At 44.2% G+C, this 25,527-nt stretch overlaps 2 protein-coding genes across 2 annotated transcripts; one reads left to right on the top strand and one right to left on the bottom strand.

Annotated features, from left to right (window-relative positions):
• Positions 1 to 15,641: 15,641 nt before the first annotated feature.
• LOC109745550 (COP9 signalosome complex subunit 6) lies at positions 15,642 to 19,778 on the top strand. Its single transcript, XM_020304679.4, has 9 exons — positions 15,642 to 16,172; positions 16,281 to 16,369; positions 17,196 to 17,289; positions 18,331 to 18,392; positions 18,503 to 18,581; positions 18,704 to 18,796; positions 18,968 to 19,068; positions 19,158 to 19,213; positions 19,424 to 19,778. The coding sequence occupies exons 1-9, from the start codon at positions 15,818 to 15,820 to the stop codon at positions 19,506 to 19,508; spliced, it is 1,014 nt and encodes a 337-aa protein (XP_020160268.1). The 5' UTR covers positions 15,642 to 15,817; the 3' UTR covers positions 19,509 to 19,778.
• A 960-nt stretch (positions 19,779 to 20,738) lies between these two features.
• On the bottom strand, positions 20,739 to 24,503 carry LOC109745551 (F-box protein At-B). Its single transcript, XM_020304681.4, has 4 exons — positions 24,218 to 24,503; positions 23,925 to 24,130; positions 22,593 to 22,692; positions 20,739 to 22,331 (listed from the first exon to the last, which is right to left on the bottom strand). The coding sequence occupies exons 1-4, from the start codon at positions 24,434 to 24,436 to the stop codon at positions 20,991 to 20,993; spliced, it is 1,866 nt and encodes a 621-aa protein (XP_020160270.1). The 5' UTR covers positions 24,437 to 24,503; the 3' UTR covers positions 20,739 to 20,990.
• Positions 24,504 to 25,527: the final 1,024 nt, after the last annotated feature.

Genomic DNA, 25,527 nt, shown 5'->3' with positions numbered 1-25,527 from the left:
AAGCCATGGATATAGCACTATGGGTGGAGTAAAGTATAATGATGGGGGGTATGAGAGAAGACAAAAAGGTAGAAAGTCTCACATCGACGTGGCTAATCAATAGGTTATGGAGATGCCCATCAATTGATGTCAATGAGAGGAGTAGGGATTGCCATGCAACGGATGCACTAGAGCTATAAATGTATGAAAGCTCAACAAAAGAAACTAAGTGGGTGTGCATCCAACTCGCTTGCTCACGAAGACCTAGGGCATTTTGAGGAAGCCCATCATTGGAATATACAAGCCAAGTTCTATAATGAAAAATTCCCACTAGTATATGAAAGTGACAACATAGGAGACTCTCTATCATGAAGATCATGGTGCTACTTTGAAGCACAAGTGTGGAAAAAGGATAGTAACATTGTCCCTTCTCTCTTTTTCTCTCATTTTTTCTCTCTTTTTTATTTCTTGGGCCTTCTCTTTTTTTTTCTTTGGCCTCTTTTTTTTAGTCCGGAATCTCATCCCGACTTGTGGGGGAATCATAGTCTCCATCATCCTTTCCTCACATGGGACAATGCTCTAATAATGATGATCATCACACTTTTATTACTTACAACTCAAGAATTACAACTCAATACTTAGAACAAAACAAGACTCTATGTGAATGCCTCCGGCGGTGTATCGGGATATGCAATGAATCAAGAGTGACATGTATGAAAAATTAAGAATGGTGGCTTTGCCACAAATATGATGTCAACTACATGATCATGCAAAGCAATATGACAATGATGAAGCGTGTCATAATAAACGGAACGGTGAAAAGTTGCATGGCAATATATCTTGGAATGGCTATGGAAATGCCATGATAGGTAGGTATGGTGGCTGTCTTGAGGAAGATATAAGGAGGTTTATGTGTGATAGAGCGTATCATATCACGGGGTTTGGATGCACCGGCGAAGTTTGCACCAACTCTCAAGGTGAGAAAGGGCAATGCATGGTACCGTAGAGGCTAGAAAATTGTGGAAGGTTGAGAGTGCGTATAATCCATGGACTCACATTAGTCATAAAGAACTCATATACTTATTGCAAAAGTTTATTAGCCCTCGAAGCAAAGTACTACTACGCATGCCCCTAGAGGGATAGATTGGTAGGAAAAGACCATCGCTCGTCCCCGGCCGCCACTCATAAGGAAAGCAATAAAAGAACACCTTATGTGTCAAAATTGTCACACAACTTTTACCATACGTGCATGCTACGGGACTTGCCAACTTTAACACAAGTATTTCTCAATTTCACAATTACTCTACTAGCACACTCTAATGTTACCACCTTTATATCTCAAAACACTTATCAAGTATCTAACTTCTCATGACATTCGATGAACTCAATATGGAAGATTAATTTCACAATTAAAGCAAATTACCATGCTGTTTAAGACTCTCAAAATAATATAAGTTAAGCATAAGAGATCTATAATTTCTATAAAATACAACCACCACCGTGCTCTAAAAGATATAAGTGAAGCACTAGAGCAAAAACTATATAGCTCAAAAGATATAAGTGAAGCACATAGAGTATTCTAAGAAATTCCGAATCATGTGTGTCTCTCTCAAAAGGTGTGTACAGTGAGGATGATTGTGACAAACTAAAAAGCAAAGACTCAAATCATACAAGACGCTCCAAGCAAAACACATATCATGTGGTGAATAAAAATATAGCTCCAAGTAAAGTTACCGATAGACGAAGACGAAAGAGGGGATGCCTTCCGGGGCATCCCCAAGCATAAGCTTTTGGTTATCCTTGAATTTTACCTTGGGGTACCATGGGCATCCCCAAGCTTAGGCTCTTGCCAATCCTTGTTCCATAATCCATCAAATCTTTACCCAAAACTTGAAAACTTCACAACACAAAACTTAACAGAAAATCTCGTGAGCTCCGTTAGCGAAAGAAAACAAAACACCACTTCAAGGTACTGTAATTAACTCATTCTTTATTTATATTGGTGTTAAACCTACTGTATTCCAACTTCTCTATGGTTTATAAACTCTTTTACTAGCCATAGATTCATTAAAATAAGCAAACAACACGCGAAAAACAGAATCTGTCAAAAACAGAACAGTCTGTAGTAATCTGTAACTAACGCAAACTTCTGGAACTCTAAAAATTCTACCAAAATAGGATGACCTAGATAATTTGTTTATTGATCTGCTGCAATTGGAATCAGTATTATATCATGTTCTGGTGATTTTTAACAATTGTTTTCGTGAACAGAAAGTTTCTGGAATTTTCAGCAAGATCAAATAACTATCACCCAAGAAGATCCTATAGGTTTAACTTGGCACAAACACTAATTAAAACACAAAACCACATCTAAACAGAAGGTAGATGGATTATTTATTCATAATCAGAACCAAAAATCAAAAAACTAAAAGAAATTGGGTTGCCTCCCAACAAGCGCTATCATTTAACGCCCCTAGCTAGGCATAAAAGCGAGGATAGATCTAGGTATTGCCATCTTTGGTATTGGGAAAGAAAAGAGAAAATTTCTTATCTATAGCATTTATCTTTCTATTTTGCATAAGCACATGGCCATTAATGGAGGAAGAAAGATTGAGCACGCTACGGAAATTTGCATCTAAGCTAGCCTTCATCTCTTTGATAATTTTGTTTTGATAAAAGCACAAAAGAGAGGTGGATTCAACCTTCTCACTTATGGGGTGCCCAAATATAGTTTTCATCTTTTCATAGGTATCTATGGGATCCCCCTCAAGAAAATCTTCTTCAAAAATAGAATCTAAAACTTGCTTGAACAAAGAGGGCAAGCCAACATAAAAGCTTTTTAGGTAGACCTCAATTTGATATTGGGGCACATAGCTAGCTCGGATCCTTAATAACCTATCCCAAGCATCTTTCAAAGACTCATCAAGTAAATAACGAAAGATTCTGGGATCATCTTCATCGAATTTTTTCAAACTCTCATTGATAACCCCGGTAGGTCTTTCCATAGCATCATTATTTATGAGCTTAGAGAGGACAAAGGGACTATCCAAAACACTAAAACCCGGGAGAGAACCCTTAACCCTTTTTTATTCGGCCATGGCGAGAAAAAAGCGAATGGAAAGAGAGGGCGAATAAAACGGCAAGGGTGAAGTGGGGGAGAGGAAAACGAGAGGCAAATGGCAAATAATGTAATGCGAGGGATAAGAGTTTGTGATGGGTACTTGGTATGTTGACTTGTGCGTAGACTCCCCGGCAACGGCGCCAGAAATGGCTCGTTGACGGGAAATCAAATCTTGACTTGACTTGGTGCACACCTCCCTGGCAACGGCGCCAGAAATCCTTCTTGCTACCTCTTGAGCACTGCGTTGGTTTTCCCTTGAAGAGGAAAGGGTGATGCAGCAAAGTAGCGTAAGTATTTCCCTCAGTTTTTGAGAAACAAGGTATCAATCCAGTAGGAGGCCACATGCAAGTCCCTTGTACCTACACAAATAAATAAGAACCTTGCAACCAACGCGATAAAGGGGTTGTCAATCCCTTCACGGCCACTTGCAAAAGTGAGATCTGATAGAGATGATAAGATAATATTTTTGGTATTTTTATGATAAAGACTAAAAGTAAAGAAAGCAAAATAAACAAAGATAGAAATAGCTTGTTGACGGAAGATTAATATCATGGAAAATAGACCCGGGGGCCATAGGTTTCACTAGTGGCTTCTCTCAAGATAGCATAAGTATTACGGTGGGTGAACAAATTATTGTCGAGCAATTGATATAATTGAGCATAGTTATGCGAATATCTAGGTATGATCATGTGTATAGGCATCACGTCCGTGACAAGTAGACCGACTCCTGCCTGCATCTACTACTATTACTCCACACATCGACCGCTATCCAGCATGCATCTAGAGTATTAAGTTCATAAGAACGGAGTAACGGTTTAAGCAAGATGACATGATGTAGAGGGATAAACTCATGCAATATGATATAAACCCCATCTTTTTATCCTCGATGGCAACAATACAATACGTGTCGTTTCCCCTACTGCCACTGGGATCGAGCACCGCAAGATTGAACCCAAAGCTAAGCACTTCTCCCATTGCAAGAAAGATCAATCTAGTAGGCCAAACCAAACTGATAATTCGAAGAGACTTGCAAATATAACCAATCATACATAAAAGAATTCAGAGAAGATTCAAATATTGTTCATAGATAATCTTGATCATAAACCCACAATTCATCGGATCTCGACAAACACACCGCAAAAGAAGATTACATCAAATAGATCTCCAAGAGAATCGAGGAGAACTTTGTATTGAGATCCAAGAGAGAGAAGAAGCCATCTAGCTAATAACTATGGACCCGAAGGTCTGAGGTAAACTACTCACACATCATTGGAGAGGCTATGGTGTTGATGTAGAAGCCCTCCGTGATCAATGCCCCCTCCGGCAGGACGCGGGAAAAGGCCCCAAGATGGGATCTCACGGGTACAGAAGGTTGCGGCGGTGGAATTAGGTTTTCGTGGTGCCCTTCGATGGTTTGGGGGTACGTAGGTATATATAGGAGGAAGAAGTAGGCCGGTGGAGCCACGAGGGGCCCACGAGGGTGGAGGGTGCACCCAGGGGGTAGGCGCGCCCCCTGCCTTGTGGCCTCCTCGCTGGTTGCTTGACGTCCACTCCAAGTCCTCTGGATCACGTTTGTTCAAAAAATCACGCTCCCGAAGGTTTCATTCCGTTTGGACTCCGTTTGATATTCTTTTTCTGCGAAACACTGAAATAGGCAACAAAACAGTAATTTGGGCTGGGCCTCCGGTTAATAGGTTAGTCCCAAAAATAATATAAAAGTGTATAAATAAGCCCATGAAACATCCAAAACAGAATATATAATAGCATGGAACAATAAAAAATTATAGATACGTTGGAGACATATCAGATGGCCATATCATATCACTTATATTGATTGCATGTGATGTTTATCCTTTATGCATCTTGTTTTGCTTAGTTCGGCGGTAGCATTATAAGATGATCTCTCACTAAATTTCAAGGTATAAGTGTTCTCCCTGAGTATGCACCGTTGCGACAGTTCGTCGTGCCGAGACACCATGTGATGATCGGGTGTGATAAGCTCTACGTTCACATACAACGGGTGCAAGCCAGTTTTGCACACGCAGAATACTCGGATTAAACTTGACGAGCCTAGCATATGCAGATATGGCCTCGAAACACTGAGACCGAAAGGTCGAGCGTGAATCATATAGTAGATATGATCAACATAGTGATGTTCACCATTGAAAACTACTCCATCTCATGTGATGATCGAACATGGTTTAGTTGATTTGGATCACACGATCACTTAGATGATTAGAGGGATGTCTATCTAAGTGGGATTTCTTTAGTAATATGATTAATTGAACTTCAATTTATCATGAACTTAGTACCTGATAGTATTTTGCATGCCTATGTTGTTGTAGACCAATGGCCCGTGCTACTGTTCCTTTGAATTTTAATGCGTTCCTAGAGAAAGCGAAGTTGAAAGATGATGGTAGCAACTACACGGACTGGGTCCGTAACTTGAGGATTATCCTCATTGCTGCACAGAAGAATTACGTCCTGGAAGCACCGCTAGGTGCAAGACCCGCTGCAGGAGCAACGCTAGACGTTGTGAACGCCCGGCAGAGCAAAGCTGATGACTACTCGATAGTTCAGTGTGCCATGCTTTACAGCTTAGACCGGGACTTCAACGACGTTTTGAACGTCATGGAGCATATGAGATGTTTCAGGAGTTGAAGTTAATATTTCAAGCAAATGCCCGGACTGAGAGATATGAAGTCTCCAATAAGTTCTACAACTGCAAAATGGAGGAGAATAGTTCTGTCAGTAAACATATACTCAAAATGTCTGGGTATCATAATCACTTGACTCAACTGGGAGTTAATCTTCCGGTTGATAGTGTCATTGACAGAGTTCTTCAATCGCTGCCACCAAGCTACAAAAGCTTCGTGATGAACTATAATATGCAAGGGATGGATAAGACAATTCCCGAGCTCTTCGCAATGCTAAAGGCTGCAGAGGTAGAAATCAAGAAGGAGCATCAAGTGTTGATGGTCAATAAGACCACTAGTTTCAAGAAAAAGGGTAAAGGGAAGAAGGGGAACTTCAATAAGAACGACAAGCAAGTTGCTGCTCAAGTGAAGAAGCCCAAGTTTGGACCTAAGCCTGAGACTGAGTACTTCTACTGCAAAGGGACTGGTCACTGGAAGCGGAACTGCCCCAAGTATTTGGCGGATAAGAAGGATGGCAAAGTGAAAGGTATATTTGATATACATGTTATTGATGTGTACCTTACTAATGCTCGTAGTAGTGCCTGGGTATTTGATACTGGTTCTGTTGCTCATATTTGCAACTTGAAACAAGGACTACGGATTAAGCAAAGATTGGCTAAGGACGAGGTGACGATGCGCGTGGGAAATGGTTCCAAAGTCGATGTGATCGCCGTCGGCACGCTACCTCTACATCTACCTTCGGGATTAGTTTTAGACCTGAATAACAGTTATTTGGTGCCAGCGTTAAGCATGGACATTATATCTGGATCTTGTTTGATGCGAGAAGGTTATTCATTTAAATCAGAGAATAATGGTTGTTCTATTTATATGAGTAATATCTTTTATGGTCATGCACCCTTGATGAGTGGTCTATTTTTGTTGAATCTCGATAGTAGTGACACACATATTCATAGTATTGAAACCAAAAGATATAAGTTTAATAATGATAGTGCATCTTATTTATGGCACTGCCGTTTGGGTCATATTGGTGTAAAGCGCATGAAGAAACTCCATGCTGATGGGCTTTTGGAATCACTTGATGCTTGCGAACCATGCCTCATGGGCAAGATGACTAAGACTCCGTTCTCCGAAACCATGGAGCGAGCAACAGACTTATTGGAAATAATACATACTGATGTATGCGGTCCGATGAGTGTTGAGGCTCGCGGCGGGTATCGTTATTTTCTTACCTTCACAGATGATTTAAGCAGATATGGTCATATCTACTTGATGAAATATAAGTCTGAAACATTTGAAAAGTTCAAAGAACTTCAGAGTGAAGTAGAAAATCATCGTAGCAAGAAAATAAAGTTTCTACGATCTGATCGTGGAGGAGAATATTTGAGTTACGAGTTTGGTCTTCATTTGAAACAATATGGAATAGTTTCACAGCTCACGCCACCCGGAACACCACAGCGTAATGGTGTGTCCGAACGTCGTAGCCGCACTTTATTAGATATGGTGCGATCTATGATGTCTCTTACTGATTTACCGCTATCGTTTTGGGGTTATGCTTTAGAGACGGCCACATTCACGTTAAATAGAGCACCATCTAAATCCGTTGAGACGACACCATATGAACTATGGTTTGGCAAGAAACCCAAGTTGTCGTTTCTTAAAGTTTGGGGTTGCGATGCTTATGTGAAAAAGCTTCAACCTGATAAGCTAGAACCCAAATCGGAGAAATGTGTCTTCATAGGATACCCAAAGGAGACTGTTAGGTACACCTTCTATCACAGATCCAAAGGCAAAATATTCGTTGCTAAGAATGGATCATTTCTAGAGAAGGAGTTTCTCTCGAAAGAAGTGAGTGGGAGGAAAGTAGAACTTGATGAGGTAATTGTACCTGCTCCCTTATTGGAAAGTAGTTCATCACAGAAATCAGTTCCTGTGATTCCTACACCGATTAGTGAGAAGCTAATGATAATGATCATGAAACTTCTGATCAAGTTACTACCGAACCTCGTAGGTCAACCAGAGTAAGATCCGCACCAGAGTGGTATGGTAATCCTGTTCTGGAGGTCATGTTACTTGACAATGACGAGCCTACGAACTATGAGGAAGCGATGATGAGCCCAGATTCCGCGAAATGGCTTGAGGCCATGAAATCTGAGATGGGATCCATGTATGAGAACAAAGTGTGGACTTTGGTTTACTTGCCCGTTGATCGGCAAGCCATAGAGAATAAATGGATCTTCAAGAAGAAGACTGACGCTGACGGTAATGTTACTGTGACGCCCGGATATTTAAGCTACAGTAATTCCATGTTAATGATGCCACATCACCGCAGTTACTGTTGTTGATCTCGCGTTAGTTCAAAACGATTCAAATTCAAATTTGAGATAAAGGCAAATCACAAAAGTTTTCAAGTATTAAAACTAAAAATGTTCGGAGTGAACCAAATAATGCATAGGTAATTATGGTGAAGAAACCACACCTTTATAAAATATTTAAATACTATTGGATGAATAAACAGTAGCGAAAACTATTATCTAAATACTTTTAAATTTAAATAATTACGAAACTATTTTAGTTTGGGTAGCAAGTTAGCGTGGTTGTGGCATATTTGGTAACATCAAATTAGGTGCCATTTTGGTATTTTGCTAAAACAAAAATAAAAGGAAACTAAAAGAAAATAGAAAAGAAAATTAAATAAAAAGTAAAAACAAAACAAAAGAAAAAGAGAGCCACCCTTTCCCCCAGTGGGCCTCGGCCCAGCTGGCAGAAACCAGTCAGACCGGCCCACCCGGTGCCCCTGTATAACCCCCTCACCCCCACAAACCCTAACCCCCCCGACCCCACTTACCTCGATCCCCTCTCTCTCTCTCGCTCGCCCCCGAATCTGGATCGGGGGGCGCACGCCGCTCGCCACCGACACCGTCGCCGGATCGCCCCGCCTCACGCCGGCATCCCCGCCGCCACCTCGACGTCGCCGCCACCAGATCGCCCCCGCCATCGTTCGTCGGGTCGCCCGCGACCTTGCCGGTGTCGCCTCCCCGCCGGACTGCGTCATCCTCGCCCCCGCCGCGCCGGACTGCCCCGTCCCCGCCTCTCCTTCTCGGTCCTCCCCGCGCCTCGCCGCCCTCTTCTCGCCAACGGGGGTGAGCTCCCCATCGGGCCCCGTCCGTCTCCCCCCTTCGGACGCTGCGCCCCCACACCGTCCCGTCACCGCGCTGCCACTGCTCGCGGCTCCCGCACGCCCGTGCGCGCCTCGCCCCTCTGCGCCCGCCGCCTGGGCCGGCTCCCACCAGCTGCTGCTCCGCCGCTATGCTGCTACTACTACTTTTGCTGTCGTCGCACGACTCGTCTTGGCCATCTTCTCTGGCCCCCCACGACCCCCACGGGCTTCCCTAGATGCGAGCGAGCAAGGGCAACCTTCTTGTGCCCTTGACTCGTCCCACTGCTGCCTCCAGCACTGCTCCGGCGAGCCTCCACCGCACATGGTGGCCGTTGCCGTTTAGCCGCCGGCTAATTCACTGACTAGCCACTAATAACACTGCTAATTACCCCCTTGTGCCTATGACTAATGGAGCCCACGGTTAATTAATCTGGACGTTCATAGATAAATAAAACTGGTTTATAAACTACAGTCAATGCCATGTGGGCCCCCTGTTACTGTTCAAACCGATAAGATGGGTCCAGTCAGCCTGCTGACTAATCTCCCTGGCCCCACCAGTCAGCCTTTGCTGACTGGGCAGTTGACCCAGTCAACTGGGTCCACATGTCAGCCTCTGTTGCGCATTTCTAGGTACACTTCTGTGTACCCACAACATTTAGTATTTAATATAATTTCGAATTTAATAAATTCCAGAAATTCAGAAAATGATTTAAAATTTTAAAAATTAATATAAAATAATCCGTAGCTCGGATGAAAATACTTTGTACATGAAAGTTGCTCAGAACGGCGAGACGAACCCCAATACACAGCCCGTTCGTCCGCCACACATCCCTAGCATAGCAAACACGCAACTTTCCCCCTCCGGTTCATCTGTCCGAAAACGCTTAACACCGGGAATACTTTCCCGGATGTTTCCCCCCTTCGTCGCTATCACCTCCTACCGCGTTAGGGCACACCTAGCGCCGCGCATTGTCATGTCATGCTTCGTCACGCATATGTTTGCATTATATTTATTGTTTCTCCCCCTTCTCTCGCTAGACACCGAGACCGACGCCGCTGCTACCCAGTACGACTACGGTGTTGACGACCCCCTCCTTCTCGGCTGAGCTTCCAGGCAAGCCCCCCCTTGATCACCAGATATCGCCTATTCCTTCTCCCTACTACTTGCATTAGAGTAGTGTAGCATGTTACTGCTTTCGGTTAATCCTATTCTGCTGCATAGCCTGTCATTGTTGCTACGTTTGTTACCCTTACCTGCAATCCTAAATGCTTAGTATAGGATGCTAGTATTCCATCAGTGGCCCTACATTCTTGTCCGCCTGCCATGCTATACTACTGGGTCGTGATCACTCGGGAGGTGATCACGGGCATATGCTATATACTTTATACTGTTACATTACTTATGATGTTGTTCGGAGATGGGGCTGAAAGGGCAGGTGGCTCCATCCCAGTAGAGGTGGGCCTGGGTTCCCGACGGCCCCCTACTGTTACTTTGTGGCGGAGCGATAGGGCAGGTTGAGACCACCTAGGAGAGAGGTGGGCCTGGCCCTGGTCGGCGTCCGCGGTTACTTTAAAATAACACGCTTAACGAGATCTTGGTATTTGATCTGAGTCTGGCCACTGGCCTATACGCACTAACCAGCTACGCGAGAACAGTTATGGGCACTCGGCGTCGTGGTATCAGCCGAAGCCTTCGTGACGTCAGCGACTGAGCGGCGCGCGCCGGGTTGGACCGCGTAACGCAACTTCCTTTGAAATGGAGGTTGCTAGGTCTGCTCTCCGGCCGCGTACGCAACGTGCAGGTGTGCAATGGGCGATGGGCCCAGACCCCTGCGCGCATAGGATTTAGACCGGCATGCTGACCTCTCTGTTGTGCCTAGGTGGGGCTGCGACGTGTTGATCTTCTGAGGCCGGGCATGACCCAGGAAAGTGTGTCCGGCCAAATGGGATCGAGCATGTTGGGTAATGTGGTGCACCCCTGCAGGGAAGTTTATCTATTCGAATAGCCGTGATCTTCGGTAACAGGATGACTTGGAGTTGTACCTTGACCTTATGACAACTAGAACCGGATACTTAATAAAACACACCCTTCCAAGTGCCAAATATAACCTGGTGATCGCTCTCACATGGGGCGACGAGGGGAGGATCGCCGGGTAGGATTATGCTATGCTACTTGGTGAACTTACCATCTACTCTCTTCTACATGCTGCAAGATGGAGGCTGCCAGAAGCGTAGTCTTCGACAGGACTAGCTATCCCCCTCTTATTCTGGCATTCTGCAGTTTAGTCCACTAATATTGCCCCTTTACACAGATACCCATGCATATGTAGTGTAGATCCTTGCTTGCGAGTACTTTGGATGAGTACTCACGGTTGCTTTTCTCCCTCTTTTCCCCCTTTCCATTCTACCTGGTTGTCGCAACCAGATGCTGGAGCCCAGGAACCAGACGCCACCGTCGACGACGACTCCTACTACACCGGAGGTGCCTACTACTACGTGCAGGCCGCTAACGACGACCAGGAGTAGTTTAGGAGGATCCCAGGCAGGAGGCCTGCGCCTCTTTCGATCTGTATCCCAGTTTGTGCTAGCCTTCTTAAGGCAAACTTGTTTAACTTATGTCTGTACTCAGATATTGTTGCTTCCGCTGACTCGTCTATGATCGAGCACTTGTATTCGAGCCCTCGAGGCCCCTGGCTTGTATTATGATGCTTGTATGACTTATTTTATTTTTAGAGTTGTGTTGTGATATCTTCCCGTGAGTCCCTGATCTTGATCGTACACGTTTGCGTGTATGATTAGTGTACGATTGAATCGGGGGCGTCACAGTTACTGTCTACAAAGCTCGACTTGTTGCGAAAAGTTTTCGACAAGTTCAAGGAGTTGACTACGATGAGACCTTCTCACCCGTAGCGATGCTTAAGTCCATCCGAATCATGTTAGCAATTGCCGCATTTTATGATTATGAAATTTGGCAAATGGATGTCAAAACTGCATTCCTGAATGGATTTCTGGAAGAAGAGTTGTATATGATGCAACCTAAAGGTTTTATCGATCCAAAGGATGCTAACAAAGTGTGCAAGCTCCAGCGATCCATTTATGGACTGGTGCAAGCATCTCGGAGTTGGAATAAACGTTTTGATAGTGCAATCAAAGCATATGGTTTTATACAGACTTTTGGAGAAGCCTGTATTTACAAGAAAGTGAGTGGGAGCTCTGTAGCATTTCTAATATTATATGTGGATGCCATATTGTTGATTGGAAATGATACAGAATTTTTGGATAGCATAAAAGGATACTTGAATAAAGTTTTTCTATGAAAGACCTCGGTGAAGCTGCTTATATTTTGGGCATCAAGATCTATAGAGATAGATCAAGACGCCTAATTGGACTTTCACAAAGCACATACCTTGATAAAGTTTTGAATAAGTTCAAAATGGATCAAAGCAAATAAAGGGTTCTTGCCTGTGTTACAAGGTGTGAAGTTGAGTCAGACTCAATGCCCGACCACTACAGAAGATAGAGAGAAAATGGAAGTCATTCCCTATGCTTCAGCCATAGGTTCTATCATGTATGCAATGCTGTGTACCAGACCTGATGTGTGCCTTGCTATTAGTTTAGCAGGGAGGTACCAAAGTAATCCAGGAGTGGATCACTGGACAGCGGTCAAGAACATCCTGAAATACCTGAAGAGGACTAAGGATATGTTTCTCGTTTATGGAGGTGACAAAGAGCTCGTCGTAAATGGTTACGTCGATGCAAGTTTTGACACTGATCCGGATGACTCTTAGTCACAAACCTGATACGTATTTATATTGAAGGGTGGACCTGTCAATTGGTGTAGTTCTAAGCAAAGCGTCGTGGCAGGATCTACGTGTGAAGCGGAGTGCATAGATGCTTCGGAAGCAGCAAATGAAGGAGTCTGGATGAAGGAGTTCATATCTGATCTAGGTGTCATACCTAGTGCATCGGGGCCAATGAAAATCTTTTGTGACAATGCTGGTGCAATTGCCTTGGCAAAGGAATCCAGATTTCACAAGAGAACCAAGCACATCAAGAGACGCTTCAATTCCATCCGCGATCAAGTCAAGGAGGGAGACATAGAGATTTGCAAAATACATACGATCTGAATGTTGCAGACCCGTTGACTAAGCCTCTCTCATGAGCAAAACATGATCAGCACCAAGACTCCATGGGTATTAGAATGATTACTGTGTAATCTAGATTATTGACTCTAGTGCAAGTGTGATACTGAAGGAAATATGCCCTAGAGGCAATAATAAAGTTGTTATTTATATTTCCTTATATCATGATAAAGGTTTATTATTCATGCTAGAATTGTATTAACTAGAAACTTAGTACATTTGTGAATACATAGACAAACAGAGTGTCACTAGTATGCCTCTACTTGACTAGCTCGTTAATCAAAGATGGTTAAGTTTCCTAGCCATAGACATGAGTTGTCATTTGATGAACGGGATCACATCATTAGAGAATGATGTGATTGACATGACCCATCCGTTAGCTTAGCACTATGATCGTTTAGTTTATTGCTATTGCTTTCTTCATGACTTATACATGTTCCTATGACTATGAGATTATGCAACCCCCGAATACCGGAGGAACACTTAGTGTGCTATCAAACGTCACAACGTAACTGGGTGATTATAAAGATGCTCTACAGGTGTCTCCTATGGTGTTTGTTGAGTTGGCATAGATCGAGATTATGATTTGTCACTCCGATTGTCGGAGAGGTATCTCTGGGCCCTCTCGGTAATGCACATCACTATAAGCCTTGCAAGCATTGTGACTAATGAGTTAGTTGGGGGATGATGCATTACGGAACGAGTAAAGAGACTTGCCGGTAACAAGATTGAACTAGGTATGAGGATACCAACGATCGAATCTCGGGCAAGTAACATACCGATGACAAAGGGAACAACGTATGTTGTTGTGCGGTTTGACCGATAAAGATCTTCGTAGAATATGTAGGAGACAATATGAGCATCCAGGTTTCGCTATTGGTTATTGACCGGAGAGGTGTCTCGGTCATGTCTACACAGTTCTCGAACCCGTAGGGTCCCACGCTTAACGTTCGATGATGATATGTATTGTGAGTTATGTGATTTGATGTACCGAAGGTTGTTCGGAGTCCCGGATGTGACCACGGACATGACGAGGAGTCTCGAAATGGTCGAGACATAAAGATTGATATATTGGAAGGTTATGTTTGGACACCGGAAAGGTTTCGGATAGGTTCGGGCATTTTCCGGAGTACCGGAGGGTTACCGGAACCCCCCGGGAGGTTAATGGGCCTTCATGGGCTTTAGTGGAAGAGAGGAGGTGGCGGCCAGGTGGAGGCGCGCGCCCCCCAAGCCCAATCCGAATTGGGGGTGGGGCTTTCCTTCTCTCCCTCTTCTTCTTTCCTTCCCCTCCTAGTTGGACTACGAAAGGGGGGAACCTACTCCTAGTAGGAGCAGGATTCCCCCCCTTGGGGCGCGCCCCATGAGGCCGGCCGACCCCCTCCTCCCCTCCTTTATATACGAGGGGGGCACCCCATAGACACACAAGTTGATTTCTTAGCCATGTGCGGTGCCCCCCTCCAAAGATTTCCACCTCGGTCATATAGTTGTAGTGCTTAGGCAAAGCCCTGCGCCGGTAACTTCATCATCACCATCACCACACCGTCGTGCTGACGGAAATCTCCCTCGGCCTCAGCTGGATCTAGAGTTCGAGGGACATCACTGAGTTGAACGTGTGCAGATCGCGGAGGTGTCGTGCGTTCGGTACTTGATCGGTTGGATCGCGAAGACGTTCGACTACATCAACCGCGTTACTTAACGCTTCCGCTTTTGGTCTACGAGGGTACATGGACACACTCTCCCGCTTGTTGCTATGCATCACCTAGATGGATCTTGCGTGTTCGTAGGATTTTTTTTGAAATTCTGCGTTCCCCAACAAGATGGTCATTGGATGAATAAAACTAAGGAAACAAAGGCCCTGTTTGTTTCGGATTCTAGGACTAGATCCAACTTTGCCAGCGAAGTTGAATCTGAAATCTGAAACAAACAACTATTTCAAATCAGCTTTGCAAGTGAAGCTGAAGCTGGATTCGGGCCATTTTTAGTTTAATTGGCTGAAGCACGTCAAAGTGTACTTCGATGATGAAGCTGATTCGCAAAATCGGCTTTTCCCACCGAAGTGAATCCACATGTGATTAAATCCAAGCGAAGCTGAAACAAACATGGCCAAAGACTATCGAATACTATAATCGCAGAAAAATGGTATTCTTTTAGTTCTACAAAAAATGGTAACAACAAGGGCTTCTCTGGACGACATGAATAGGAAAAACGTGCCATGTACCGTAGGATCCTACAGGACTTTAAAACACATGAATCCTGCAGTAAGTGTCTATGGATGGTGCATTACAATGAAAGTACGAATTCAGAGGATTGACGAGAGAGACAGTAGGGAGAGATAGATTGAGGTGCATTGTACTTTTCAAAGAAAAGTAAAAAAAGAGGTTTGACTATAGGATGGGGGCATAGGAATTCGGTAGACTCAACCCTATGATCAAAGGATTCCATAGAAAAAATCCTTAGGATTTGAATCCTCCAAAATTTCCTATAAAAATTCCTAACTGAACTATTCTTTGGGCTGGGTGCGGCCGCAGGGTGGGTCCGTTTGACTCGCAGGCCCGTTTAACCTAACCACACCTTTCTTTCGGCCCAGCGAGCCCAGGTTATCCACCCGGGTCACCTCGTATACTGTATACAAGCCCGAAACCTAAGCAGGCACACCAAAGGACAAGAGCGCAAAACCCCACCACGGACCCTCGCCGTTGCTGTCTCCGTCTCCCATCTCGCCGGCGCTAGCTAGGGCACCGGCCGCCCTCCCCCTCCGACGATGTCGACGCCCTCTGATCCAGCGGCGTCCGCCCAGCCCCCCTCCACCGCGGCCACCTCCAGCAGCGGCCTCACCTTCAAGCTCCACCCCCTCGTCATCGTGAACGTCTCCGACCACTACACCCGCGTCAAGGCCCAGGCCTCCTTCCCCGCCGAGGCCCCGTCGCCGGGCAAGGCTCAGGCCTCCTGCTCCGCTGAAGGCTCCTCGGCGCCCGCGGAGCCGCCGAGGGTCTTCGGGTGCGTGATCGGGGTGCAGCGCGGCCGGACGGTCGAGATCTTCAACAGCTTCGAGCTCGTCCTCGACCCCGTCACCGGCACGCTCGAGCGCGCCTTCCTGGAGAAGAAGCTTGAGCTCTGTAAGCCGACCGCAAATCTGTTTCTAGGGTTTGGTGCGCATAGTAGGAATATAATTTGGGGTTTGTGCGTGGTCTGATTGGTTCATGCTGCAATTGTGGCTTTTGCAGACAAGAAGGTGTTCCCTGAATTCTATGTGCTGGGCTGGTACTCAACTGGGAGCGATGTGCAGGATACTGACATCCTAATCCACAAGGCTGTGAGTACTTACAATCCTTTTTTCAAGTTCCTAATCCTTGAGACTGACAATGTGCTTGGTTTTTGCTCTTGTTACTAAAAAAAGTGCAATTGTGATTTGGTGTGATGTACTACTCTTGAACGTGGTTGGTTTTTTATTGCCGTGTGGAAAGAGGAGGTAGAAGAGGAGCAGAGAACATGATTTCTTGCATTGCTGTGCATAGAACGTTTTTGTTTTTTATTTCTTTGGAAGTGATTTACTGTTCGTCATTGCATTCCATCCATGTATGTATTTGTAAAGTTGAGAAAATAAGTTGTGTAGTGCCTATGGAAGGCTGGGAGTTTTCTTGTTGTAGTGTTATAACGGGTGATAGAACAAATGATAGGTAATTATTGATACCCATAAACCAAGACCCTGTTTTGCTTCTGATGAGGTTCAGTTTGGCTGTAGGATAAACATAGACAATTTTGTTTTAGTCTTTTGTGCAGACTGCATATTACATCTGTTCTCAATCAAGCCTATACAACTGTTGCAAACTCTTAAGTTCACATGTATGGACCAGCATTACCTTTTAAACCGAATCAAGTTAACACTAGATGTAAAGTATTTTTCCAACATGTTTTATATCAAAATGGTGCACGGCCTATGTCATGGCTCGCAGCAACATACATTACTGCTACTCTCAAACTCTGGTACATTAGTGAGTTTTGTTCAAGTGCATCACCAAATAAATAGAGACCATACTGGAAACCTGCTTTTGAGAGGAATATTGCTTTTCAATATGGATATGATCTGCTGTATGTAATATTCATTTGCCTCCATGTAACATTGTTTTTCTATGATCCAGCTGATGGACATTAATGAAAGCCCTGTTTATCTTCTCTTGAATCCTGCAATCAATCACTCCCAGAAGGATCTACCTGTGACAATTTATGAGAGTGGTAGGTTAATCTGATCTACAATCTGTATTATCATTCAAGTGGTGCTATTGGCATGTCTTATTTTTGGTTCTGCATAATTGATTTATTTATGATGTGAACCAACCTTGGTTCATGTTGAAACAACTAACATGCATAGGGTGGCAGATGGAATGGCTTCAAGGGGATTAGGGTTTTGGAAGGGGAAGATAGGAATATGTTGAAATGAGACTAACGAGAGGACAGTTGAATTTACAACTCTCCTGCTAACATAAAAAAAACATGAGAGGACCAAGAGAGGTTTGGGAGATACCAAATAGATGAGAGAAATATCTACCCAACCTCCCAAGACTTGAAATCTTGGTAGCAAACTCAACTCATCTTCTATCTCTTTGCTAATTCTCTGGAGGTAGAGATGCCTACATCGGAAAGACTCAACGAAATTACCTATGATACAACTCCTATTCCTTTGTTGACCACACCCCTATCAATCAACCCAATGTCTAACATACACTATTATTAACAGCATGCTTTATACTCCCTCCGTAAACTAATATAAGAGCGTTTAGATCACTATTTTAGTAATCTAAACGCTCTTATATTAGTTTACAGAGGGAGTACTTCCTAATAATTGTCCTGGATAACGAGTTCTGGTAGGTATTGTTGGTGTTGGTTTCCTTGAGCCACCTGTCAAGCCATGAGTGCCATTTGCTGCTGCTGTGTGCACAAACCTGACTTACACATGTCCACAATAGTATACTTCATGATTTTTGTGTATTTTAGGAAACAGGGCCATTGCCCTTGCTCAATTGATCATGAATCATGTTTTTTATGTTTGCTGTATTGAGCTTTGCTTTAGGGTGCACATCAACTATGCATGTAGTGTTTTTTAATATAAGTAACAGTTTGTAGCCATCACTATTATAGTATGGGCAGCCCTTAAGTTTCTCGCTTCTGATATTTCTGTAATTAGTTTGGAGTTATTCATTGCACTAATGTTCTTATCCTGTTCACTTTCCTGTCTGTGCTGCTAATTCTTTGTTTATCACCTTTGTAAAATTCAAGAGTTGCATGTTATCGATGGGGGCCCCCAGCTCATCTTTGTCAAATCAAATTACACAATTGAGGTAGGTTTTTTTCCTTCTCTAATCTCTTTGGGTTGATCTAGCTCTGAATTTGTTTGTTTAGTTCTGATTTTTTTTTTATTAACACTTATTCACATGTACATTTGATTTAGACCGTAGAAGCAGAGAGGATATCTGTAGATCATGTTGCCCATCTGAAACCATCTGATGGTGGCTCTGCAGCAACTCAATGTAAGGATCCTTTTGTTCAACATCGTTTTAGCATCTTGGATAAGGTCATAGAGTTGTACAGTACTTGTACTACCGAAGGTACCATTTTCGGTCAAAATACTAACACTGACATGTTTGAGCAGTGGCTGCTCATCTTACAGGAATACACAGTGCCATCAAGATGCTCAATAGCAGGGTTCGTGTTATCCAGCAATACCTTGGTGCCATGCAAAAGGGTTTGTCTTTTGCCACTAATCTGATGTTCTAAATCTTTCTCCAAAATGTGGCTGTGTTTTATCCACGTGCTTTAAATATAGTCCCTCAATATTTATTCGCCAGAATTTGCATCGTCTTCGAACTATTTGTGTAAGTACTTGTCAATCACTAAACCTCTTCCATCACTGCAGGTGATATCCCACTGGATAATTCACTTCTTAGGCAAGTCTCAAGCCTCGTAAGAAGACTACCAGCTATGGAATCAGAGAAATTCCAAGATGACTTCTTAACGGTAGGTTAACTCTCCATTTTGTTTTGTATTTTCAACTGCTTAACTTCACCTTGCATCTTATGATACGATGATGTTCTCTTCGTTTCCAGGAATACAATGACACCCTCCTCATGACTTACCTTGCAATGTTCACGAACTGTTCAAGGTATGCCTCAGCTTCTTTCATGAAACCTTCTGATAAGAAAGAATGCCGCATATAAAACAACAGAGTAGAATAAATGGATTTACATCTACATTGAAGTTGTGTCAGATGCTCCTTTTGTGACATCGTATTCCTCTATCTCAAATCATATAATTTGATGTGCTTGCACCGATGTTGATGTTGGTATTGATGGTACTCTTTGGTGACTTGCAGCACAATGAACGAGTTGGTCGAGAAATTTAACACCACCTATGAGAGATCCCCTGCCAGGAGAGGAGGCCGAGGCGCTTTCATGTAGATGGGTTCCAGCCGTCCTGCTGCTGCTGAGGTTTTGGTGCTGGTTATCCATGCTGCTGAGATTTTGAAAATAGTTCTCATATCTAGACGCAATTTTTGCGTGCAATCAGTTAGGTGCTCTATCTTCCGGCAGTATCCGAGACTTTTCAATCTTCTTATCCTCTCTGGGTTGGATCAGTGACACGACGTGCCTGGGATGATTGATTATCCTCTTGTCCTGAAGTTGACATGTAAAGTTCGGCTTAATAGATGTTGCTCAAGTTAACTCGTATATCGGTCTTATCCTGCCTTTTTGAAATTGGTTATGCGCTTAGCAAAATCTTGAAATCCTCAAGCTGTGTCACTATTATTTGTTTTATTGAGAAGTACTTGGTGCAGCATGTCCATGTATACACATGGCGTACCACTGCTTGAAACAAGGGTTTGATTCCAATCCATCTTGGTTGGAGACATACGGAATTCGTTTCTTGGTAGTGTGTCACAGCTCGCTAAGCATCCGATTAAGTTTTGCTCTCGTGGCTTAATATTAACTGGGTGTGTCAATCATCACGGGTCGTGGCACTGGTCGGTGCAGTGCATGTGGCGCCATAGGCCAGTCCTTTAAGGCGGGATGACAATTGAGAACGTTTTTTATAGCAAATTATATTGTCGTGAGGATGTCATTTTTTTTCTTCGAAAAACAGGACTGTAGCGGACCATGCTCGGCCAATGCAAATTATCATCAAAATCGTTCGCAAATGTCTCGCTTAGTAAAAGTGCATTCTTGCCCAACACAAATTACCATCAAAACAATGTTCGCAAATGCTATCCCTACTAGCGAAGTCCTTTTTTTCTTCGGTGTGCTGTGATGAACTTTTTTGATGGCAAATGTCTCCTTATTCAATATTCGCTGGTATCATAAGGGTTATCCATCCTTGTATCATTGGCAACTCTTCTTCGGTGTGCTGTGATGAACTTTTTTTCTTCAAAACGGAGGCATGAGATTTGCATTAACTATTGAATAAGGAGAGAATAAAGTTTAGAGTTTTACATAACCTCCCATGCAAACAGCATGAAAATTGCTCGCACAAAATTACAGTCCTAAGTTTCTTTGCGCCGGCAGAAACCCATAACTTTGCTTCTTCAAGAATGGATCTAAGGAGAACAGGCTGTGATGAACTGATGAGCAAGATTCTAACGGTTGTTTTCTTGTGGCTCGTAACCCTAATCCGTTGCTGACTGTATCCAGATTTCCTCGCCCAAAAGATATATAATAGGATTTGAAAGCTGCATTATCTAAACTCCTAGACAGATCCATCGGTTCATTACAATACAACATGAGAAAACCAAAGTCATAAGATACCAGTACAACATGTGAGAAAACCAAAGTCAAAAGAATTACAACATCTGAAAACTAAACGGTCCAAAGAATTGTGTGTTACATAACGGAACAGAGCATTACAACACCAACCGGAATGTCACGAAGAATATTACATAATGCATATTACAGGGTGCGAACGTCAGGATGGCACTGGTTCCTGCAACCCATCTCGCAGTTACTGCCACATATCGTCAGCCCTGGCTTCCGCTCCAAGATCTCTGCAACGGTCGGGCTGCCGCCGCGACGCTCCAGCACGTTCTTCCCAACACCGAGCCACCGCAGGCCTCGAAACAGCGGTGGGTCAACCAGCGGATCAAACAGCCTCAGGAAGTTGCGGGACAGCCTGGTACAGTAGGAGAGATCGATCATTCTCAGGGTGCTTTTGCCAGAGCCATGCCGGTCCAAACCTAGAGTTTCGAGGCATGGATCGGTGATGAGGACGCAGTTTCGGAGGCACAAGCTGCTTATCCGCTCGCAGTTCTTGGCGATCAACGTGACGGCTCTACCGGATATCCTTGGTACGTTCCCAATGTCAAACGCGACCAAGGTTTTGTTGATGGTGCCACTCCCACACAGCAATGAGGCTATGCCGTTGTTGGTGATCCTTCTGCAACTCCTCAAGCATAAGGAAGATATTGGGCAGCTCCCGTTACCGAGTGCTGACAGACCTGCATCGGTAATGTCAGCTCCGGCAAGGTCCAATAGAGTTAACTTGGAAAGCTGCGAGATGGAGGACAGGCCAGAGTCTGCAATGCTCCTGCAACCCGACAGATCAAGAACCTCCAAGTTGGTGCAGGATGACAGAGATATTGCTGTCTCACTGGTTAAGAGACCGCAGGACAGCAACCTCACTTCTGTGATCTTTGTTGCTGCCTCATCAAGATCGAGGCACGTCAAGTCTGACAAACATGAGGCGGTACTGACCTCGAATTTCCTCAGGTCCTTGCAAGAGTGGAGAAGGGCTGCATATCCAGCATCTCTCACTTTAGAGAACCCACCGAGCCTAATGGTTTGGAGTTGCTTGCATCCTTCAGCAAGCATCAGTAGCCCAAAGTCGTTCACCCTTCTGAAGGTGGAGGAACAACCCTGCTTACCGCGCGTAAGAGATAAATGTGTCAAGTTCTGGCATAAACCAAGTGCTTGCAGCCCAATATTAGTCAGATCGTTGTCCAGATCTGCTTCACTCCCCGGGTTGTCTTCTAGGCAGAGCTCAAGTAAGTTTGAGAGACTTCTAGTGATGAAGGTAACAAGTTCATCCGTTATTATGTCCAGAACTAAAGACAGTGATTCTAGACTGTCACTGAAGGGTGTCTTCAGAGATGGGCTTATTGGAAAGAGTTTCTTTGCTTGCCAATTGGCCACAGGCATTAGCAATAGTACCTTGATAGTACTAGGTATAACAGGCACCAAAGAATCAAAATCAACAGAGCCTGGAGCTAGCAGAGGGAATTTCAGGGAAAGATTCTGCATTCATAGATTTGGAAAGACAGATTAGGCATACACACACAGCAACCAAATTAATTTCTTCCAACTGTAATTACTCAAAATCCATGGCGAATATTAGTTGACCTTTTATATATATGCTTTAGCACTCGAAGATTGATTTTTTACTTAAATTGTACTCAAAGATACTAATCTAAAAACTATTCAAACATGCAATGTCGTCATTTCCATCATTATAGGTAAAGAAGTGTATCATGTTCATATGTGACAAAGACATCTCACCTCCAAGTAATCACATCCTTTGAACATGTGTGCTATGGACTTACGGCAGATCACAAAATGTTCACTGCCATTCAAGTTTGCCATCTCCAGTGTAATTGATCTGAATATAAATACAATACGCTCAGACTTCTCACGATTTGGGTCAAGATGAAAACAAACCATTTTTTAGAGAACGGAAACATAACCAATCACTATACCAGGTACAAATCAAATTTCCCCAATGCACATCCCACCCGGGCAACAATAAACCTTACAATGCAGTAATACTAGGCAACAGTTAAATAGCACCTAATCCAATTTCTCAAGAAATGAACTGTTACGAAATTAGTTTCCATGGCTTAGTGCCTATGCTAACTTCCACAATTAACAACATGGCTGCTTGGTTCCACACTTCCACTTCCACTAGTCATGGTACCAGGTCATGCAGCGTAGATATAAGTAGGCCGATATATCAGTTTTGGGACTCTATCGATATAAACATAATATATCATTTTGTAAATATCATTTTAACACATATCATCCGATATGGACCGAAATATCGACCGATATGGACCGAAATATCGACCAATATGGCTGATATCTGGCCCGATATGCCCACTGATATAGACCGGTACGTCGATGAACACAATTATTTATCAGAAAGCGGTGAAAAATATATTATATATAAAGTCGTGCATAATGTTTTGTAGAAACACATCTATAACATATTGTTTTTAATCTTAGAGTGAGGATTTTGTGAATCTGACTTAAATAGTTTCTTAATTAACACGTTCATAAACTAGAAACCTAAATTTATTATGCTAGATCATTGACACCATACCTTTTGTTTTCACTAAAAATATATTTTTGAATAACAATATTGAAAAAAAAACAGATATATTTTCTCCAATATATCAACATATCGTCCGATATATCATCCTATATCCGACATCCAATATGTTCAAGCCAAACCGATACAAAACCAATATACGATATGTTGAACCTTGATTGACACCGGGGTTTTGTTGACGAGGTTCAGCCAAAACCTAAATCCCCTGGGATCTCTTCTGTTATGTGGGCACTCTTCCCCTGATACTATTTGATATCCCAACAAAGTCGACACCCACGAGAGACTCTGGTCAGACCACCTGAAATGGCAAGTCAGACCACTCCCTCCACGCCGAGTCCACCACGATTCTCTCAGTTACGCACAGCACTGTCCCTTGTATTTATTGAGGTCCTAACTACTACTCAAACATGATTTCTTAACCCTATATCAGCTAATACCACCACAAGTCCTACTGTAGTCTAGCCCGTAGCATAAACAAACAAGCAATTGCTGAAGAATCATACCTCAAATTGGTGCACCTCTCACCAATCACCACAAAGAGGTACGGAGAGAACGACGAGCACTTGAGCAGCGAGAGCTCGCGGAGGCTCTCCTTCGCAATAGCAGCGACCGCGGAGTCGTTGAGTAGGCTGCAATTGACGGTGAGGCTGCGGAGCCTGCCATTACCGGCAAGAATCCTATTCGCGATAGCATTCGTCGGCGTAAACGCCTGCAACAGCAACCAAACCCCAGATTAAAGGGAGACCTCTCTGGCGGGAGGCGGGGAGCGCGAGAGAGGGGGAGCGACGAGGCTCACCGAGAGGTCTAGGGATGCGACGGAGGATAAGGCGGCACCGGCGGCGCCTCGGAGGGCGCGGCAGGATGCGGCGGCGGAGCAGGCGGCCTCTAGCCCCACCCGGCCAACGACCTCCACCAGGAGCGCTTCGGGGAGGATGTCGACCAGGCCTCCTCCGACGCTGCCGGAGGCCTCGCCGCCGCCCTGGTCGTCGCCGGCGGCGCGGGGCTTCTTCTCCATAGCTCCTTGCTTTCAGACCTAGAGTCAGATGCGCGGAGACTGTCCCTGGATGGCTGGATGTACCACCACGGCTCGCGGGCCCTCTGTGTGGCTATGACATGTGGGCCCTCTGCCGTCGTTCTATTTGGTTTTAATCTGCTATACTGTTCTAAATGAGGAAATAAACCAATAAACCGGACCTGCTGTTCTTTCTTGGAATAAAAAGGTTAGCGCTAGGTATCTGAAAATTTCAAAACATTCTATGTGTGGCAGCTGCTCAATACTTTGCAAAATGTCCGATTTAACAATGTCTCATCTAAGTCATGGTTCGTTCGATATATTGTTGTAGTCTTCGTGTAAACTTTACCTCGCTTCGTTTCGTCCCGCGGTCCCGTTTCCCGTTGGAGTCCGGTTGCCGGCCCGTTCGAGTCGGGCGTGCTTTTTGTTAGGCCAATTTTTTGTTCAACCATTGTTTTGTTGTGTTGATGGCCGTTTTCATGGACTTTTTTGTGGTTTAGTGTTGGCCTGCCTTCTGTAGAAACGAAGGGGACATGGTGCTTTGTTCGCTGCCTCTTTTATCACTTACATTCCTCGGCCACCTCTCTCTGTTCCTCCTCTCCCCATTCCCCTTTTGTCTTCTTTTAGGGCCGCCGCGAGTAGGAAGGAGTCAAGGTGAGCATGAAGGAGTCGACCGAGGATTGTTCACTCCCGCGAGGTGAAGAGATGGCTGGGAATGGCGATAAAGTGAGTTTTTTGTCCTCCCCCCCTCCGCACCCCTATTTTTTTAGGTTTTCCTGATTTGAGGTATAACCTAGATTTCAAGTAGATTAGCTCCCTCTGCGCTATGCCCGTCCTGCTTTTATTAGGCTTTTTTAGATCCTCTATCTCCTTGATTGTATTTCGTTAGATCAGACCCATCGACCGGCTGGATTGGTTTGTGTTCTTGGGAGGGGTGCGGGATAGGGGTGGCATAGTGTTTATTGGAAAATCACGAGGTCTCAAACAGATGCATGGTTAGACCCATTTGGAAACCCGTTATTGAAGGCTTTTATTCTAAATCATTGGAAACGCCCTCTATCCCTTCTTATCCATGGAGCAGTGTATTCTTAAGT

Source organism: Aegilops tauschii, chromosome 7, assembly GCF_002575655.3.
Source record: "Aegilops tauschii subsp. strangulata cultivar AL8/78 chromosome 7, Aet v6.0, whole genome shotgun sequence".
NCBI lineage: Eukaryota > Viridiplantae > Streptophyta > Magnoliopsida > Poales > Poaceae > Aegilops > Aegilops tauschii.
This window is presented reverse-complemented; position numbering and strand designations above follow the sequence as displayed.

Bases quoted from the DNA above. Each gene is read 5' to 3' on its own strand.
- LOC109745550 (XM_020304679.4), top strand. From the start codon at position 15,818: ATGTCGACGCCCTCTGATCCAGCGGCGTCCGCCCAGCCCCCCTCCACC. The intron at 16,173-16,280 runs GTAAGCCGACCG...TGGCTTTTGCAG, and splicing joins GGAGAAGAAGCTTGAGCTCT to ACAAGAAGGTGTTCCCTGAA. The intron at 18,582-18,703 runs GTAAGGATCCTT...ATGTTTGAGCAG, and splicing joins TGGCTCTGCAGCAACTCAAT to TGGCTGCTCATCTTACAGGA.
- LOC109745551 (XM_020304681.4), bottom strand. From the start codon at position 24,436: ATGGAGAAGAAGCCCCGCGCCGCCGGCGACGACCAGGGCGGCGGCGAG. The intron at 24,131-24,217 runs GTGAGCCTCGTC...TTGCTGTTGCAG, and splicing joins TCGCATCCCTAGACCTCTCG to GCGTTTACGCCGACGAATGC. The intron at 22,693-23,924 runs GTATGATTCTTC...ATTTATATTCAG, and splicing joins GAGAGGTGCACCAATTTGAG to ATCAATTACACTGGAGATGG.